The following is a 20,857-nucleotide window of genomic DNA, read 5'->3' as shown; positions in this document are numbered from 1 at the left end:
TGCTCTATGGTGTTTTATACTACTGTGTAAGCAATATATTTTATTCTGCTTTTGAATTTAGAAAATAAAGCACTCCATACATTAAAACCTTAACTATTAAGAACCTTGAGTCGCTACATATTAGACAAAGAAAAATTAGACTCTAACACACATAAGTAACCTGATATTTGGAATTTAGTTAAAAAAATAAAAAGTCAAAAAGAGTGCCCTAGTTTAAGATACACATTTAGCCCAATGCCTGTATATCTTTTATATTTGCTTCAGCAATACTGTTCCTTGAGAAATAAGGTTTACATGAAAACTCCAGCACAACATAGTATCATAAGTCATCAAAGAGGAATAAATTATGTTTATACAATAACATTTTTTTTTTGAGGAAGATTAGCCCTGAGCTAACATCTGCCACCAATCTTCCTCTTTTTGCAGAGGAAGACTGGCCCTGAGCTAACAACCGTGCCCATCTTCCTCTATATTTGGGATGCCTGCTACAGCATAGCTTGCCAAGCAGTGCCATGTCCACACCCGGGATCCGAACCGGCAAACCCCGGGCCGCCAAAGCGGAACATGTGCAATTAACAGCTGTGCCACCGGCTGGGCCCCAGTAACATTTTAGAGAGCCTTTCAAACTCAAGGGCTGGGAGAAAATGTTTTCTGCTTAAATTTCAGTTAACCAGGACATTAATCGTAACAAAACTCTTCCCCTCTGTCTTTCACCTGCACCCGCAGTCCAACCCACGGTCTGTTAGTTGTTTTCCCTTTAAGGAGGGTTGGCAGAGAGTAATAAGTGACTGATTCAAGGACGTGAGTGGCCAAGTGATATTCTCTATGTTCTTTACTCCTTAGTTCTTAACACGAAGGCAATTAGGTAGGAGCAAGTATGCAGGCAGTTAAATGCCCCAGTGATAGGTTAGTAATGCTGTTGTTCTAATTATTGTTATGCATAAGTACTTGGCAGATTTTTTCCCTTGTGCCTTACTAAATTTTAGACATACTCTGAAACTTTATTCTTTTTATTCTGCCCAAGCTCCTCTAGAAAAATAAGTGATATTTTAAACTGTAAATGACTTTCATGATCTTACCTGTTGGTTGTCAAGATTCATCAGTGTGAGGCTGCACGTCGAGATGGTCAGTTTTATCTTCATTCCCGAAAACTGAAGATTACTTTTGCCAAGAACTGTTGATAGGAACTTAACTGGAGGCTTTAAAAATAACAAAACATCACTCTAAGTTATGGATTTTATTACAGAATGAATGAATTTTTTTAAATGTTAAAAATGGATCAAAGCCCATATTCTTCCTCTCTATTTTCCTTTACATAAGGCAAATGAGATAGAATGCATTTTTTTTTTTTATGAGGAACATTCACCATGAGCTAACATCCATTGCCAATCCTCGTCTTTTTTTGCTGGAGGAAGATTAGCCCTGAGCTAACATCTGTGCCAATCTTCTTTCATTTTATATGTGGGGTGCTGCCACAGCATGGCTGATGAGTGGAGTAGGTCGTACCCACAAACCCCAAGGCACTGAAGCAGAGCACATGGAACTTTAACCATTCCGCCATGAGGCCAGCCTGCAAAATGCTTTTTTAAAAATATTAAAGCCTTTAAAAAAATTGGATTGCAGCAAATTCTTTAGTATGTAGTGAAATTTGAGCCCTCAGAACTTTTCTCCTACATTGCCTTCTCCCCAAGTGTTTGTTGGGAGTAGGGGCTGCTTTATGTAAAAGGAATTCCTGTCTGAGTTTGGACTAGCTGAACTCTCAAGTCCTTTTGAACACTACAAGTCAGAAAAAAAAGAAAACGTTGCTGTCTAGATTTTTTGTGATGACTATGAAAAATATAATATATCAAAATGTATTGACACAGTGAAAGCAGTGCTTAAGGGGGGAATTTATAGCTATAAATGTTTACATTAAAAAAGAAGAAAGATCTCAAATCAGCAACCTAACTTTAAACTTAAGGAACTCGAAAAAGAAGAACAAACTAAACCCAAAGCTAACAGAAGGAAGTAAATAATATTAGAGTGGAGATAAATAATATAGAGACTAGGAAAACAATAGAGAACATCAACAAAACCAATAGTTGGTTCTTCAAAAAGATAAACAAAATTGACAAACCTTTAGCTAGATGGACTAAGAAAGAGAGAGAGAAGACTCAACTTACCGAGATCAGAAATGAAAGTGGGAAAGCTACTATGAATTTGACAGAAATAAAAGGGATTATAAGAGAGTACCATGAACAATTGCATGCCAACAAATTGGATTACTAGATGAAATGGACAAATTCCTAGAAACATAAAATCTACTAAGACTAAATCATGAAGAAATAGAAAATCTGGATAGACTGATAACTAGTCAATAAAAAAAAAACAAAATAACAAGTGTTGACAAGGATGCGGAGAAATTGAAACCCTTGTGCATTATTGTTAGGAATGTACAATGGGACAACTGCTATGGAAAACAGTATGGCAGTTCCACAAAAAGTTAAAAATAGAATTACCATTTGATCCAGCAATTCCACTTCTTGTTAGATACACAAAAGAATTGAAAGCAAGGTCTCTAAGTGATATCGTACACCCATGTTCATAGCAGCATTATTCACAACAGCTAAAATGTGGAAGCAACCCAAGTGTCCATCAATAGATGAATGGATAAACAAAATGTGGTATGTACGTGCAATGGGATATCATTCAGCCTTAAAAAGGAAGAAATTCTGACATATGCTACAGCATAGATGAACCTTGAGGACACTATACAAAGTGAAATAAGCCAATCACAAAGACACTGTATGATTCCACTTATATGAAGTACTTAGAATAGTCAAAATCATAAAGACAACATAGAGTGGTGGACCAAGTGTGATTCCTGTTGCCTATCTTCCCTGTTCCAATAAAGCAGAGTTTCACACACACACACAAAATAGAATGGTGGTTGTCAGGAGCTAGAGAGAAGGGGAAATGGGGAGTTATTGTTTAATGGATATAGAGTTTCAGTTTTACAAGATGAAAAGAGTCCTGGAAATTGATGGTGGTGATGATTGCATAACAATATGAATGTACTTAACATCACTGAACTGTACACTTAAAAATGGTTAAGAGGGTAAATTTTATGTTATGTGTATGTTACCACATTTTAAAAATTGGGGAGAAAAAGAGTATAGAAAATGTAAAGTGCTTAGAAGAGTCCCTGGCATGTATTAAGTACTCAATAAATGCTAGCTAAAGGAAATTAACTCAAAAAGGATGTTTCTTACAGGTTACTTTTTGAAAAGAAGATAGCCTGGTCTGTTTTATTTTGTTTCAGGGTGTGGACTCCCTACTCCTGAAATGGGAAAGTCTTAAATGAATGAGCCTATGTATTCGGATCATCCAGTTGCCGCATTCTATTCGCAGAGGTTATGAGAAGCAAGAGGAGGCTAGAAGTCCTTCAGGGCCATGGGTTCTATCAAACAAGCTAGTAATAGGGAGTTCTAATAGGATTCAAAGGCCATTTATCAGAGTCTTCCATACCGTGTGGCTCAGCTGAGTCTTTCTGGGTGACACTGGGTTCAGCCCATCAGGGAAATGATGAAGAATGATGAAAAAGGAGGCAAGGTGGTATGGAAAGAGAGCTCTAAGCTGGAAATCCAAAGACCTGGCTTCTACAGCTGGCTCTGACCTTCATCGTCCTAGTGACGTAAGACAAATCCCACCTCTTCTTGAGCCGCAGTTTAGTAGCCGGCAAAATGAGAGGGTTGAACAAGAAGATCTCTAAAAATTCCTTCCCTCTTAAACGGTTTACAATTCCGTGATTTATATAGTTATCTTAAGCTTTTGCATCTCCCATTTGGACTTTTCAAAGCAAACAAACGTCCCAGGGTTAAAAACTTAATCGCAGTAATACTAATTACCGTTACGATTGAAAGCCTAATATATGCCAGACACTGTGTTAGGCACTTTGTAGACATCATTTCTTTTAGTTCTTCCTATGAAATAAGTGCTATTTTCTCCCACTTTACAGATGAGGAAACCAAGGACTCAAAAGGTCAAGTGACTTCTCCAAGATCACACAGTTAGTAGGTGGCAGAGGCAGAATTTAAATCCAAGTCTAGCATCAGAACTTGGGCTTCCTTCCAGCATCAAAAGCTCCTTCTACCCATGGGTTATTACCTCACCTCTGCCAGCAGCCATGTTTCCATCGAAAATAAGCCAAGGAGTCTAAAAAGGCTAACGTGTTAAAATGCAGAAGACTTACGTTATACAACTGAAATTGGAAGGCACTAAACTGGTCATCTGGTTCAACAATTGAACTTTATAAGAACAAGAATGGAGTCTCAGAGAAATGCTCAAAGGTAAGCAAAGACCCAGATCTGGAATCTAGATTTTGTGACTTGAAGGCCAGGTGCTTTCTCCACTCTGTCACTCTAGGCATCACCGTTTCAGGCAGAGTCAGGCAAGTCAGAGAAATTCGAGGGACGAGAACAACTTTGAGTGCAGCTCTGATATCATGCCGACTAATAAAAGCCAGTCTGGACCTTAGATCCTTTGGCGGAATGAACTAACAACTCTTTTGACATTCTCTCTCCCATAGTTAGGGAAACGTAAACAAGAAAACCACACAAATATTTACCTTTCGCTTTTTAATAGCTCCGTTTGCCCCAGGGACAGCTTCACACAGGCGACTGATTGCTTCCCTACAGAACAGAAACCATATAAAGATTTAGCATGCTACCCAGCACACAGTACTTGTTCAATAAATGTTAGCAAGTGTTATGACTGAAATGTACACGCATCATGGTGAGTCTGACATCACTGACCTCCCCCCATCGCCACAGGAGAAAACACGGCGCTTAGTCATCTTGCAGCTCAAACCCAGGAAAACCCAGTCACACCCTAATAATGAAAAATTACTTTACAATAAGGAGTCCTACTATTCACTTTCTTCATGTCTTTTTTAACTTAGATTTTCAGTTTTAGTTTTTTTGGTTTTTTGATTTTAACCAAAAAGGTGGGCAGAACTTAATATTGTCTGGGAATATTTCACAGTTTTACGTTTAGCAAAATCTTCTCCATGGTGTTATGAATAAAAAGCTTCATATATCTCAGCATCAAAGACAATTAAATACAAAAGAACCCGACAGGAGAGGAAGTCTAAACGGATCAGGAGAGAGTTGAACTTCAAGGTGGCCTCAAATGGAACCTTATTGACTGAGTTACTGCTACAAGCCATTGAGCTCTCATGTAATTTCACAGAAGAAAAGAAAATCAATAACAAATTTCCTCCTTTGCTTATTTTTCTGCCCTTACTATATATTGCACTTCCTGAAGGAAAGGCACCACTGAAAGAAGTAGCTGAGCCTTAATGGAAGTGGTGAAGGAGCTGGCGCCCTCCCCTCCAGCAAGGCGGTTATAACTAAGAGCCTCGTCTCTGGGACTCAGCATTCATAACCGCCCAAGCTTTCAGTCCACGCAATCTGAACCTTCGCCTTGTGGCTTTCAATACATATATTAAACTTTTCACAAAGCAAATGGAAATCTCTAAGCTCTTTCCTGGGTCCCCTGAGATCATTGTTTCAATTAGTAAACTGTATTAACACACACACACAATGTTGGATTACAGTTTTTATATATATTATATTTCATGAAAATATTTTCTAGGAGATGTTTTTGATTCTCAAAGGAAGGGAGGAGCAGTCAGAGACAGGAATGCATATCCATTAAAGAAAGAAAATATATATAGATATAGATATGGTAGTACAGAGGAATGGTCTTAATGTTCTTTGAGTAGACACATTAGAAAGATAAGTAGAAGAATTCACAAAGATTCTAGGTATCATTTTGGATTTATAACATGTTTTAATTCAGATTCCTTTTTTTCTGGATAAACGAAACTCTTCTTCAAGGTATTATCTTATCTGATTTTTGCATAATTACCCGCAACCAAATGATAGAATGGCTTTTTGGTTTAGCTTGTTTTCTCAGGATTTTATATTGATGGTTTCTTTAGGATTCCAACTTTGTCTCTGGAGTCAAAGAGAAGGACAACATAGAGGGTCAGGCTCTTTTGTTTGATTGGTTGATTAATGTTTTGAGTCATCTTAATGATGATTCAATAATTGAGGAGACGCATACAATTGATCCGAATTGGCCTCTGGTCCAGCCAGGATCACTAGTGCAGGCACCCGACCGTGTTATTGGTTTTTAACAAAGAGGTATTGTAAGAAACGTATTATCAGATCCTTTACTCCATCAGAGCCAACTGGGGTGCTTTGGTCTAGAAAGCTCCCTGTAAATGGTTTGAAACAAAAATAGAAACAAAGCTGGGCATTGATGCTGCCAAGGATAATAACAGTTATTATTGGAAGTTGTTACTTTTATATAGCACCTTGTAGTTTTACAAAGTGCTTTCCCAGGCATCGTTTTCTTGATTCTCATAACAACTGTCAATACCTTCTAACAAAAAGTAAAGTTGTGAATTTAAATTAAAGGGAATGCTTTACAGCACAAGCACCTCTCAAGAAGGATGACCCTTCCTGGCAGAGTGGAGTTGGGAAAGTCCGGACAGAGGGAAGAGCGTGCTTACAGTTACCAAGACATCAATTATCATGATGTGAGGGGAACAACAAGTACTTTGATATTGCTGGAGCATAAAGTGTTCTAGAGCAAGAGTGAATAAGAGCTAAGAGATGGGATTAGAGTCTGAAAACTTTTTCTGTAAAGGGCCAGATAGTAAATATTTTAGACTTTGCTCTTGCAACTACTCAACTCTGCCATTTAGCTCCAAAGCGGACGCAGACAAGATGTAAACAAATGAGCAAGGCAGTGTCCCAACAAAACTTTATTTCTAAAAACTGGCAGCTGGCCACATTTGGCCCAAGGGCTATAGTTTGCCAACCCCTGGGTTAGATAATTCACACAAAAGGAAATAGAAATACATCAGTTTTTAAAAACAGGAAAATGTTCACTTGCATTATAATTTTAAAATTGAAAATTAAAACAACCATAAGATGCTCACTTCACTCTCATTAAATTAGCAAAAAAGAATATTACAAAATCCAGCATTGGGAAAGATGAGAATGATTCCAGTTCAGGCATATGTTATCCACTGCTTGGGGCCTTAATTAGCATTAATACAGTCTTTCTAGAGAGTAATTTGGTAAAAGATGACAAATGTCATAAAATTTATTAGAGTTTTTTTAAAAATTAATTTCCCTTCTCTCTTTTTGAGGAAGATTAGCCCTGAGCTAACATCCACCGCCAATCCTCCTCTTTTTTTGCTGAGGAAGATTGGCCCTGAGCTAACATCTGTGCCCATCTTCCTCCATTTTATGTGTGGGACACCTGCCACAGCATGGCTTGATAAGTGTTGTGTATGTCCATGCCTGGGATCCAAACTGGTGAACCTCGGGCCACCAAAGCAGAGTGCATGAACTTAACCACTATGCCACCGGGCCAGCCCCTTATCAGAGCTTTTGACAAGGGAGGGAGAATTTGTGTTGAAATAGCACTGAGTATGTATATAAAAGAAATATTTATTTTAGAGTAAAAACCAACTCAGACCTTGTGACACGGATATAAAACATATCAATATAAATATCATCACTTAGAATGTTAAATATGAGAAATATAGAAATATGGGGGGAATCTACATAAATTAGTGGGAAAAAGTAGAACTTGGAATGGTATATACACATTGGGGCAGCTACATAAAATTAATTCTGTATAAATAGTGATATAGAAAGAGCTTATAAACAATGACTTGATTGAGGTGGGGTTTTTTTTGGTGTGGTTTGTTATTTCCTGTTTTTGATTCTGTTGATGTTTATATATAAACAATATCACATTTTACTTTCATTGTGCAGTTGATTGAGTGAACGATCTTCTAAAATGTTCAAAAGAACGAAAAGTAAGTTCCTCAGCAGGGGTTTTGCTCATGTGCTGTAGAGATGTGAGGGCATGTCAAGAATGTCCCAAAGGAGAGGTGACACAACCCTTCTCGCTCTTGCCAACCCCCACAGAGAGCTGGGACAATGTTCATGTTACAGATAATAACAGATCTTTCTTTCTCTCTCTGCTCCCATCCCAGCTTAGCCTTTAACTCCTCCATCTTTATAGCCTCTAAAGTCAGATTTATTTTTTTCAGTTTATTTGGTAGACTTGCCTTTTTCCATTCCCAACAGTTTCATAAAGGAAAAAAATCCTGACCAAGTTTAGCAATACTTTCACATTAGGAATCCCTTCCTTCAGAATGATACATGATGCTGGAGCAGGGAGTCCAAGTTGTAATGAAGGAGCAACTCCTATTTACACCACCAGGCCCAGCACTAAGCACCTACATACATCATCCCAGTTAGTCTTAGCAATGTCATTTCAAGGTAGGTATTTTACCCTCATTTTACAAATGAGAAAACTAATAAAATTCAAAGAATTTAAATGACTGCCTCCAAATAGCAGCTGATAGTGGGAGAGACAGAATGCAAATTCAGGTTTGACTTCAAAACCCACACTCACAGGACCAGCCCTGTGGCACAGCAGTTAAGTGTGCACGTTCTACTTCAGTGGCCCGAGGTTCACAGGTTTGGATCCTGGGTGCGGACATGGCACTGCTTCACAGGCCATGCTGTGGTAGGCATCCCACATATAAAGTAGAGGAAGATGGGCACGGATGTTAGCTCAGGGCCAGTCTTCCTCAGCAAAAAGAGGAGGGTTGGCAGGAGATGTTAGCTCAGGGCTAATCTTCCTCAAAAAAAAAAAAAAAACCCCACATTCCCCCAGGGAGGGACCACATTGCCGGGTGCATGAAAAGGAGGGAGTCCCAGGCCCTGGGGACTAAGGGAAGAAATGTATTGGTCCTTCTGAAACAGAACTCCATCTCAAATTTGTGTGCCTGATGTGCAGTAAGTCAAACACTGAGACATCAGTGCCTGGAGATGGAGAAAGGTTTATTCAAATTGGCCAAAACGAGAAGGTGGGAGCACGGGTTCACTCAAATCCACCTTAACAAGAGAAGAAAGAGGAGGTTTTATAGAGCTTAGGGGTGTGGCAGGAGGAGTTTCTGAGAAACAAAGGGCTAATCCATGTTTCTTTCACTCCCAATCCGACTTCTGGGCATCAATGGCAGCTGGGAGCTGGTTATCTGATTCTTGAAGGCATTCTCTTTCTTCTATAAAACAAGTTCATAAACCCCTGTGACCCTTGAGTTACCCCTCAGATTAAACAGGAAAACAGCAAATTGACAAGATTAATTTCTTTTCATAACAAGGTCAAAAGGTAATCTTGAATATTTAATATTGAATATTTACAGCAACCCTCAGGTACCCAGCTTCACTTCCCTTGCTCACTCCCCAAACACAGTGAGGGGCTCCTTTTCAGCCAATCTTTATGCCAATGTGGCTGGGGTAAACTGCCAAAGGAATAGGGCAAAGTGGCAGGGGTCAATTCTGGGAAAGGCTCACTCGGATGCCGCTAGCCCTTTCCCACCCTTTTCTGTCTATACATTGGCTGTTATCTCCTTATGGAAGAGAAGGGCATCCCGAGCCCAGCTGTACGCCCGCATGGGCAAGCAAACATGTGAGGGCATGGGCACACTCTCTCACAACTTTAAAGTCAGCTGAGGCAGCAGAAGCCTCACAGATTTTGAAAATCTCTTGATACACAACTCTGCTCAAAAGAAAAAAGAGGAAACTTGCACTTTTGAACTTGCTTTTAAAAAGTAGTTGTACTGTACACACGTGTTCATAACAGCGTTATTCAGCTAAAATATGGAAGCAACCCAAGTGTCTATTGACAGATGGATGAGCAAAATGTGGTATATACATGCAATAGAATATTATTCAGCCTTAAAAAGGAAGGAAATTCTGACATATGCTACAATATGGATGAACCTTGAGGACGTTATGTGAAATGACATAAGCCAATCACAAAAAGACAAATACCGCCTTTTTCCACTTATATGAGGTACTTAGAATAGTCAAAATCATAGAGACAGAAAGCAGGATGGTGGTTGCCAGGAGCTGGTGAGGGGAAAGAATGGGGAGTTATCGATTAGTGGGTATAGAGTTTCAGTTTTACAAGATGAAAAGAGTTATGGGGATGGATGGCACTGATGGCTACACAACAATGTGAATGTATTGAATACCACTGAACTGTACACTTAAAAATAGTTAAGATAGGGGCCGGCCCAGTGGTATAGTGGTTAAGTTTGTGTGCTCTGCTTCTGCTGCCCTGGGTTCACAGGTTCAGATCCCAGGCATGGACCTATACACTGCTCATCAAGCCATGCTGTGGCAGCATACCACATACAAAATAGAGGAAGATTGGCACAGATGTTAGCTCAGCGACAATCTTTCTCAAGTAAACAGAGGAAGACTGGTAATAGATGTTAGATGTTAGCTCAGGGCCAATCTTCTTCACCAAAAAAAAAAAAAAATATTAAAATAATAGTTAAGATGGCAAATTTTATGTTATGTGTACTTTACATGATTAAAAAAGAAATGATATGATAAAAAAAGAAAAAATACCGAAAAAATAGTTATTAATTTCTTTGGATTTGAGACTCTAAAGAGAGTCACAGCCTCTCTCTCCAATAAAAGGCTTGTTTGTACAAACTTTTCTACTGAACTTTAGAAAGCCTACCCGCTCCCTCACCAGCACCCCCAAAAACCATCCATCTGCCTCTTGGGAATCCACAGATCCCGAGTTCAGAACCACAGCTTTAAAACAACCTCTCAAATTCTTTCTTTGCTGTTATCAGTGTTAACAAATCTGAAAGCCCAGCCAGTGAAGACAGATATAGGCCTGCATGTTGTTGCCTTTCTTCTTTTCTTCCCCTCACACTGGCACGAAGAGATTAACTGTAATATTTTTAAGAACAAATAGTACTTTCAATGCTTTTCTGGAGTTTCAGCCACACCCTCCGACCTAAAGCGTTGACTTTGCAAACGCTGAGGGAAAAGAAAACAGGAGAACCTGAATCAGGGATTTCTCACAGGACTGGGGTGCCCCCCCCATGCCAGCTGCCTGGGCAGCCTGCACATCTGCATGGTCCTTTCGGAGCTGACTGGCCATGGACATTCTCCAGCTAGCAAACATTCAGCAAACATCCTCTCATAGAGGAGCAGAATTTTCGGAGTTTAAATGGCTAAAGATTTCCATCCTGGGAGCCTGTGCTAGAAAGAAAGAAAGAGGGAGAAAGGCCCCACAGCACCAACAGTGGCCACTTTGTTTATTGTTTTGCCACATGAGAGGGAAGGGGAGAAGTGGGCTGATGTAAGAGAATGAGAATGCAGTTGAAGATTCGCTTTCAAGCATGGAAAACCCTGCCTACGCCATAAGACCAAAAAAAGATATTCTGTCTGTCTTCACAGAGTCCAAACTAATCATCCACACAAAGCCACTTTTCTTCATCAACCCCTCGCCGCTGCAGTACTTAAGTTATAATTTTTCTGTGTCTTTAACCCTTAAACAGTTAAGCTCCTCTGGAAGCAATGTTGCCTAACCCTCTCTTTTTTTTTTAAGTTTGGAAGGCAATATCACAATCCAAGACAAAGTGGAGCATTTAATGGGGGGAGGGGCTTTCCCACAGATTGTTTCCAGTGAATGTCCAAAGGCAGTTCTTCAGTAAAGAGGAAAGCCAGAAAACGTGGAACATGAAACCAGGTAAAGGCCCCGCAGAACGCTTAAAGGCAATCCTCCCCACCTCCCACCACACGTGCGCGAGCGTACACACACATGCACCCACATGTGCACACACGCGTGCGTGTGCACACACACACACAGTGAAAGAGTGGTTTCAGTTTTGTCCAGGCAGAAAGAAATGAGCATACATTTTAATCACAGCAAGAGTCTTTCCCAAATAAAACTCAAAAATACTCAGGCAAAACAAAGTCACTTGTATTTGCCGGGGGACATTTCCCTTACTTGTCATGTCTACCAAGAATCCTTAAAGAAATCAGTTAACAACGTCAAAGGGACAGGTTGTCACCTGGATGTCTCAAACTGCCTCCATATTGATGAATGGAGGGACTTATAACTCAGGCTCCACATCTGTGTGGTATTATGTTGTTCCCATAGTTCTGGGGAAACTAGTACCTTCTTTTTTGAAATCTTTGCTTTCAGAACATCAAGGCTCAGTGATCTATGCATTCAATTTTGTTCAGCTTTGTGAAATTAAAGACATCCAAGAACCTGTGCAATCCCTCAGACAGGACCCTTTAGAACATGAGCCTGCCTCCGTGGCGATAAGCACACAATGAACGCAGTCAATGCCCGCAGACCAGTGGAAAATGGAAAACTTCACACTCCCTTTGTGCAGTTATCAAGGGGCATCGCCCAGGCACTCTAGGAGGGTTGACTCAGCCCATAAAATATACCCTTTCGTTTTAGAAACAGGCACTTCAGGTCCCAGGACGATCAAATGAAACCTTCTGTACTGCCCACAGCATCTACTCTCCCATTGACTCATCGCACCACTCCGTTCAACCTGACAAATTTAAAATCTGATTCTAAAGTACATTTGCAACTCTGCCCAGCTCAGCAACCACAGGATACAGGTCGTTCCGTCTACTCTATGATTCTGCCTTCTGGCTCTGATGCTGATGTTGACCCATCAATTGCACTTCAATGAAGTGAAAGACCATCCTGTCCCCAGCATGGCACGTCCCCTACCAGTCTCCTCTAGTGAATGGAAATGAAGCACTGATTTTCTCCTACCTCCACAATGATTTCCTGTAATAGAATCATATATTTCAAAATGCAAACACCTACACCCACAAACTGATGGCTTATACACCTTCAAATTGTTAAAGCTTTATGAAAATGGCAATAGAGAAATGGGGTTGATTTCATACGACATACACTGGAATTTGTAAGTCCAAAAGACCTTTCTGCTTTACTTTGGGATAAACAACTCTGTTTTAGACAAAGCATTCAAAATATTGGGGCTGGCCCAGTAGCATAGTGGTTAAGTTTGCACGCTCCGGGCAGCCCCGGGATTGAAGGTTGGATCCCGGGCATGGACCTACACATGGCTCATCAAGCCATGCTGTGGCAGCATCCCACATACAAAAGAGAGGAAGAATGACAATGGATGTTAGCTCAGGGCCAATCTTCCTCCAAGCAAAAAGAGGAAGCATGGCAATGGATGTTAGCTCAGGGCCAATCTTCCTCACCAAAAACAAACAAACAAACAAAATATTGTGAAGGCATGTGTTTTGGAGTTAAAGAGTGTATTGATCATACAGTGTGGTCATTTAAGATTCAAAGCTATTTTGTTAAAAAATCAAAACAGATCCAACTTAATCGCCTGCTTTCTTTACCACGTTTCACTCCAAAGGATGTTTATCTACTTCCAAAAATTAGACCTATCTTCAAAAAAGGAATATTTGGGGGCTGGCCCAGTGACACAGCGGTTAGGTTCTGCACATTCTGCTTCGGCAGCCTGGGGTTCGTGGATTCAGATCCTGGATGCGAACATGGCACTGTTTGACAAGCCATACTGTGGCAGGCGTCCCACATATAAAGTAAAGGAAGGTGGGCACAGACCTTAGCTCAGGGCTAATCTTCCTCAAAAAAAAAAAGGAAGATTTGGCACTATTTAAGCTATTAAAGACAGTTTGTCATGGAAGTATCTATAATATTGAGGAAGATAGCAACTGGTAGAATGAGTGTATGTCTTCCATCACTATTTTTTTAAAAATAACTCTGGTTTTTTTAAGGGCCCTGTGACATATATATTATAGATTTTATCTGGTCAGTCCATCTTTTTCATTATTATTAATGTGTGTGTGCACCTCTGGAAGGAATCAATAACTGGCCTGGGCCATTGAGTCCACTGTGGCCAAAATGGTGGGAAAACTGTAGCCTGCACATCTGCTAAGAAATCACCAGTATAACCATTTAGATAGTGGTGATCAAACTTTAAAACTTTTAAGAATCAACTGGAATGCGAGTTAAAATGCAGATTCTTGGGACTGTTCCTAGAGAATTTGATTCTATAGGTCTGGGGTGGGGCCCAGGAATCTGCAGTTTAACAAGCCTCCCAGGTAATTCTGAAGCAGGTCAGTTCACAGACCACACAGCTGTTGAAAACCTCTACTTGAACTCCCAACAGGATGCCTGGCTCTGTGCTCTCCAGTTTTGACCAGATGGTTGCATTAGAGGATGCGAAGGAATTAGGTCACCTGCTCCTAATGGCTAGGGTAGGGAAGGCTACACTGCCTGTATCTTTGAGAATGTTCCGTTTGGGGAACAACTTAGTCCCTCAATATGCTGGGATAGATATTTGACATAGTCCTCTCCTTTCCCCTCTGTGCTCTCCATCCTTGCCTTCTCCTCGTGGAAAGGGCTTTCACCAGAGGACATCTGGAGGTCCTGAACATCTTTGCTCACATCACCCTCTGCACACATGGGTGGTGATGAGTGACCCGCATTCTCTCTCCCATCTGGCAGCCTGGATGCCGAGAGGCCTCATCCACCTGCCCCACAGAATGCATTCAGGCTCTCGGCAGTGGTTCTCAACCCCGACTGCACACTGGGGAACACAAGGGAGCTTTAACAAATCCGGAAGCTGCAGTCTCATCTCCGGAGCTTCTGGTTTAATTGGTGCAGGGTGGGACTTGGGGATTGGGAGTTTTAAAAGCTCCCTCAAGTGTTTCCACCAGAGCTAAGGTGGAGAATCACTCGATGGCAGCAGTCGGCTCGCCTGCTTTGTAAAGGACCAGATACTAGAACTGTTAGGCTTTGCGGGCCAAGCAGTCTCTGTTGCAACTATGCAATTCCGCAGCTGTAGCTTGAAAAGAGGCCACAGACAATACATAAGTGAGTGGGCGTGCTTGTGTGCCAGTAACACGTAGAGACTCCAAAATTTGCATTCCTTATAATTTCCACATGTCATCGAATACATTCTTCTTTTTTTCCTCCAACTATTTAAAAACGTCAAAAACCACTCTTGGTTTGAAAGGTGACAAGATTACAATCAGGTAGCAGGCTGGATCTGGCCCGCAGGCCGTGGTGTGAGGATCCTTCTTCTGGAGCAAACCAGGAATGAATGGAACAAACTTTGGGGTCATGGTCAGCTATTAGCTTGTGCGTGGCAGAAAAATCCATTAGAACACACCCTTTTAATCTTTACAAAGATTATTTATACGTATTTTGGACTTGGTCTTGTTCAGTTTCTTGGGACAGGAAGCTGGGTTTTATAAGAGATGAGTCTTCTACTAACAATATAAGGATGATGGAACTCCTTTTACGACCTGTAAATTATCATCTTCCATTCTTTGTCCCTCCTACCAGTGCTCAGTGAAAGGAGAGAGAGGAACTGAAATTCTTTTTTTTTTTAATATCAACTAAGCTTTATTAAGTGATAAGTGCGTGGTACAGCACAAGGTGCTTGGGAGAATACGGAAATAAAAGTGCAAAATTACAGTAAACGTTAAAAGGGAAAAAAGTTGAGGGCTTTATCTATAGCTTGTCTATGATAATAGAGATTGAAGAAAGGCTGGTTAAGTGGGCTCTGCGCTCAGCCAGCCAGAGTTCAACATCTAGCTGTCTCTTACAAACTCCGTGACCTTGAGCAAGGTTTAAAGGTCTCTCTGTCTCAGTTCCTTAAATATATAAAGTGGGAATAATAACAGTGCTTTGAACAATACCTCAGTAAATGCTAGCCATTATTATTGCTTTATCCTTATACTGTCTGTCTGCTTTCAGAACTGGGTCTAACCTGCTTTGCACAATGCCTAGTACCCAGCAGAGTATGTGTTATAACTGGAATGCTATAGATTATATGCTGTACAAGAGCTTCAATTATGTCTATCACGCAAATAGTAATGGATGGTACAAGTTTCTATAAAGGTAGAATGACTATCTGGTTTTCTTTAGACACCCCATGGCACCTAGCAGGCTACTTGGACATACTATACATTCAATACGTAAACGTCTAGACATCTCTATGGCATTGAAATAAAAAGTATGATCCTTCCATGGTTACCAGGGGAAAGGGGGGGGGGGTGGGGGGAGGGCACTAGGGGTGAAGTGGTGTACCTACAACATGACTAATAATGATGTACAACTGTAATTTCACAAGGTTGTTAACTATCATAATCTTAATAAAAAAAAAAAAAACAGTATGATCCTTGTCCCCCTATATAACCCAGATCCCCCTTCAGAACAGAGGTACTCATTGCCCCACTTGCTAGAGTGTTCACCGCTAATAGCTCACAGCTGAGTTCCTGCCCCATAAATTGTCCTCTCCTTAAGGCCATTGCCTTGCCCACAGGTATGTCCCCTCCCCAGAGGCAGCAGGCATCCAATGACTGGTCAATACAGGGTTCGAAGGCCTGGTCCCTTTGCCTCAATTTGGGACAACTCTGAAGGGTCATCCCAGCTCCCAAACTGCCCATGAACCTGCTGAGGCCTTTGTTGAGATAGCATCACTATTCAAGCTCTCCCTCTGCCGGTCCTGCGTCCCTCACTCCCTCACGTGTCTGTAGATCTTGAGAGCCCTCCCAGGAAGCCTTTTGCATTTAACTCTCCATCTCAGAGTCTGTTTCTAGATCTAGCCTGAGACCTGCTAATAAGTGGCTGCCAGATTACGCTACCTTACATTGGCATGTACGCTTAACTAGATAATGTCTTTCCTTTTTAAGAATCTGTGTTGTCACAGACAACAGTGAAAAAGATCAATTTTCAGAGAATTTCTCATAAGTGGCTCAGATGATCTGGATCAAAAAGATCCACCCTCCTATTGTTCAAACACTTGGAAATACACATTTTCCTAGAGCAACTGCAGCTCTCACAAGCTCCAACTCAATCATGTTTAATTAAAGGGGTCAATGCTGTGCACTTAGTCTACTAGGCATTGCTCAATTTTCCTAAGGAGAACACCAGCAGGAAATAGAGAAAATCTGCCTGGCAGGTGGAGAGAGGCACCAACTGTCCTGGAGTCCCTTTGGCCACAAAGCTCTCTTTTCTTTCTTTCTTTCTTCCTTTCTTTTCTTTTCTTTTTTTTTTTTTTTGGTGAGGAAGATTGTGGCTGAGCAAACATCTGTGGTAACTTCCTCTATTTTATATGTGGGACACCACCACAGCATGGCTTGATGAGCAGTGTGTAGGTCTGCATCTAGGATCTGAACCTGCAAACCCCAGGCCACCAAAGCAGAATATGCAAACTCAAGCACTTCTCCCCTGGGCCGGCCCCCACAAAGCTCTCTTTTTGTCAAAGAAAGGATGTTCTCAGGCTGAGATTAGCTTTTAATGAATTTTGAGTGCCTGCCATCTAGTTCACTCTTCCCAAGAGGAACTATATCATTGTTTTATACATTAAAACTTGCTGCTCTGGCATTCCATAGGCTTTCCCCTTTTCCTTTCTTAAAAACAAAACAAACAACAAGAAAAACCTCCAGATGCTTTTTGTGATTTTTCTGGGCAACCACCTGCTCAAAAATAAGGGGTTCCCACATGACCCGTGGGCCAACAGGGGACCTCATTTTGAAATCACTGGCTAGGCTTCCCTTACACCTGTGGTTCTCAAAGTGTGGTCCCCAAACCAGCAGCATCAGCAGCATCTGGGAACTTGTCAGACATACAAATTCTTAAATCAAAAACTCTGGGAGCATGGCCCAACATCCTGTTTTGACAAGCCCTCTAGGTGATTGATTGCCTTGCATGCTAAAGTTTGAGAACCACTGTCTGACACAATTTTATTTTCCCTTAGTTTGTTGTTAGTGCTACAAACCCTGCATATAGCAGAGGGGAACCCTGCCCGCTCTGTTTGCTCCATCCTCTCACCTTCTGGTGCTATATCAAACAAAGCTCCACTGCTATTCATAGAGTTTTCACAGCCAATTTTTTCAGAAGTGGGGGACCAAGTCCTTCTTCCTAGACCGTCTTAGCCTGGAAGCTCTGCTGAAACCTGTCCACCATGGATGGCCTTGCTGGTATTTGAAATAACACTGGCATGGCCTTCAATATCACAACAACCCACAGCTGCCATGGTATGACAACCGACAGATGGATGGTGTGGTTCCATGATAGGGAATTGAACCTGGGCCATGGCAGTGAGAGTGCCAAATCTTAACCACTGGACCTCCAGGGCTGACCTTTACTTTAGTAGAGATCAGAAAAGGACACTAAAAGTATTCCCTTCTACAGATTATAAGCATCTTTATGAAGCCCCTTCCAGAGAGATTTTGCAGATAAGGAATCTGGCATCTTGAACCCAGGCCAAATTCCAACCTGAAGATTGACCGTTTCCTTATTCCGTCACTTCTGGTTTTCAGCATTTTCCTGAGACTTGCTCCTTAAAAAATTCTCTCTCTTGGATTGAGACCTAACACACAAGAGTCAGGCAGATCTGGTTTCTGGTTCCACCACTTGCTAGGTGACCTGGGTGAGTTCTGTCATTTCTCTAAGTCTCAGTATTCTCATGGGTGAAATAGGATTAATAGTATTATCTATTTTATAAATGCTAACTTTTGTGATGATGACAATGCTGATACAGTTGCTATTAATTTATGATAAAGTGCTCTGTCATCTGCTTGCTAATAGTTGAAAACATGTTTGAGTCCCTGAACTAGAAAGCAGTTGAAGTTCAGCCAGTTCCATGTGGATTGAGAAATCCTTCTCTTCATCTGAATAAACTCCTTGGATCCCAAGGCTCTCTGGGCCAAACTGAGTATTCTCAGTGAATTTATTTTTATTCTTTTGTTCTACAATATATACGGACCCGTGTGCCAAACACTCTACCGGGAGCCAGGGATCTGACCTAATTGTCCTAGTTCCTCATTCTGGAATTTGGCCTAGTTCAGGATGCCAGATTCCATGTTTATAGATTCTCTAGGTCTTCTCTGCTTTTCTCTGACTACCATCATGTGACTGTCAAGCCTTCAAGACCCCCAGAGTCATCTCAAGATCTGTGATCCAGGCCTGAGAAGTCCTGAAACCTCTCTGTTAATCAACAAATATTTATTGATCCAACTATGTCCCAGGCACTGTGGCTCTGAAACCTGCTGGGCCCATGGACTAGGCTTCCAGGAAGAACCTTAAAGCCCAAAAACAATGGATAATAGAACTCTGATGATTGCTCCATGGAAATAGGACCTTAGGGAGCCCAATCCCTCCCAAGCCAAACATACTTGGGGCACTTCTGAGCTTTCTCAGGAGGCTTCCATGCAACTGCAGCACTGGTGTAGGATCAGTGGTTCAAATGGCCTGTTCTACTTACACTGTTAAACGATTCAGACCAGGAGTGGAGCACTGTGTCTGCGAAAATGAAAATCAGAAATCCATCCTCTTGCTCTGGGAGACATTTACACAGAGTGTAATAAAAAATTCTGGGGTGCTACAAATATTCAGCACTGACTTCTATGAGAAACAAAAAGGGCCACAAAAGGGAGATACTAGAATGCATTCTCATCTGGCTCTGCATGGTAAGGAAAGCCTGGGGAAAAAAAAGAGAAGCTATTTCATTCAGCAATTGGAGCTAAAAATACTGGGGTCTCCCCAATATACAGAGGCTTTCACATTCATGCATTTTAAGCTCTCAATTAATTTGCTTCTCCTTAAACACTCGAGGCCATCCACTACCATCCATATGTAGACATGAACAGATAGCTAACTATTCTCACTGAGGTCAGTGAAAATATGTATATTGCCTGTTTGAGAGTGTATAAGTGTGTGTGATAATATCTTCATATGTACATTTCTATAGATTCATACAGATAAATTAGCAGGCCCTGATTTTAGCTGCAGCATATTTTTAGAAACCACTTCATAAAGTGGATCATATTTTCCATGGAAAAGATGCTGTAATTGAGAGTCTTATTCGTGACCAAGGACTCCTCAGCAAATAAAATACAGATCTGTAAACAGCCTGTCGTGGAGCAAAAATAATAACCATTTTATAAACCTCTATAAGTATCTAAAGCACCAAAACAATGCCCTAAGTCCTATAACAGGGGTGTAAACATATGCAATATCCATACACGGAGTCTCAAAGTTCCTTAAAATGTCCAGCCACCACATAGAAATACAGTTCAATTGAATTATGTTCTGAAATTAATGCACTAGCTATAATAACATTAAACATTTGACTAACAATTTTACAAACCTTGGATTTTAGTGGAGCATTTGGGGGATGATTTAAATAGTCCCAATCTTTTTTTTTCAAACGTGTCCAGACAATTTGATCTAATGTCTTCCTCTCCCTTTGAGGTAGAAATCTATTTTTGACAGCATCTACTACCTCCATTTTACAAGCTTCTTTCTCCTGCTTTTTCCTCTTCTCCTCCTTCTCCCAGCCTCTCCCCTTCCCAATATATGATTCTTATGGAACTACCGTATTGTTACAAGGCAACTCTGTCGTGGCCAAAGACGACTGGTCCAGGATTAGGCCCCAAGCACCATCTCACCTGGGAATTTGATATTTGGAACTGAGAGAACCAGGGATAAGGGGTCTCTGCCCTCCTACTGCTGAGGCCTCGGAGGCCCGACTCCGACCTTCTGTCGGTGTGATTGTTCACTGCTCCTTAGATCCCATGAGCTGCCCCAATATCCTTTCAAGAAATCCCCCTTTCGTCTTATCCTAGGCAGAGTCATTTTCCTTTAGTGAAATCCAAAAAGACTTTAAAAATAGACCTATAGCAAGTAAATGCACTTAAAATGATTTCTTCCACTTTAAAGCTCAGGTCAAAGCAAGTACTATTCAGACTTAATGACCTAGAAAATGCGCACAATAAATGACAAAAACACACTACAAATTAATATGCACTGCATAATCCCATCTTAGTTTTTAAACAGATGATTGGAGAAACCTTACACCAAACCATTACTCTTGGTTATCTCCAGTGATTTGTCTGTTTTTTCTTTTATTTTACCCTACTTTCCA

At 41.0% G+C, this 20,857-nt stretch overlaps 1 protein-coding gene across 1 annotated transcript in view; it reads right to left on the bottom strand.

Annotated features, from left to right (window-relative positions):
• SHC4 (SHC adaptor protein 4) overlaps window positions 1–20,857 on the bottom strand; it is a 125,171-nt gene that overhangs the window by 57,317 nt on the left and 46,997 nt on the right. The window contains exons 3-4 of the mRNA XM_001502224.5: window positions 4,607–4,670; window positions 1,080–1,199 (exon numbers count right to left, since the gene is read on the bottom strand). Of these exons, the coding sequence (XP_001502274.1) occupies window positions 1,080–1,199; window positions 4,607–4,670 (184 nt within the window). The remainder of the gene's footprint in view (window positions 1–1,079; window positions 1,200–4,606; window positions 4,671–20,857) is intronic.

This window comes from Equus caballus, chromosome 1 (assembly GCF_041296265.1).
Source record: "Equus caballus isolate H_3958 breed thoroughbred chromosome 1, TB-T2T, whole genome shotgun sequence".
In the NCBI taxonomy this organism is placed as follows: domain Eukaryota; kingdom Metazoa; phylum Chordata; class Mammalia; order Perissodactyla; family Equidae; genus Equus; species Equus caballus.
The sequence above is the reverse complement of the archived record's forward strand: the minus strand, read 5'-3'. Positions and strand labels throughout refer to the sequence as shown.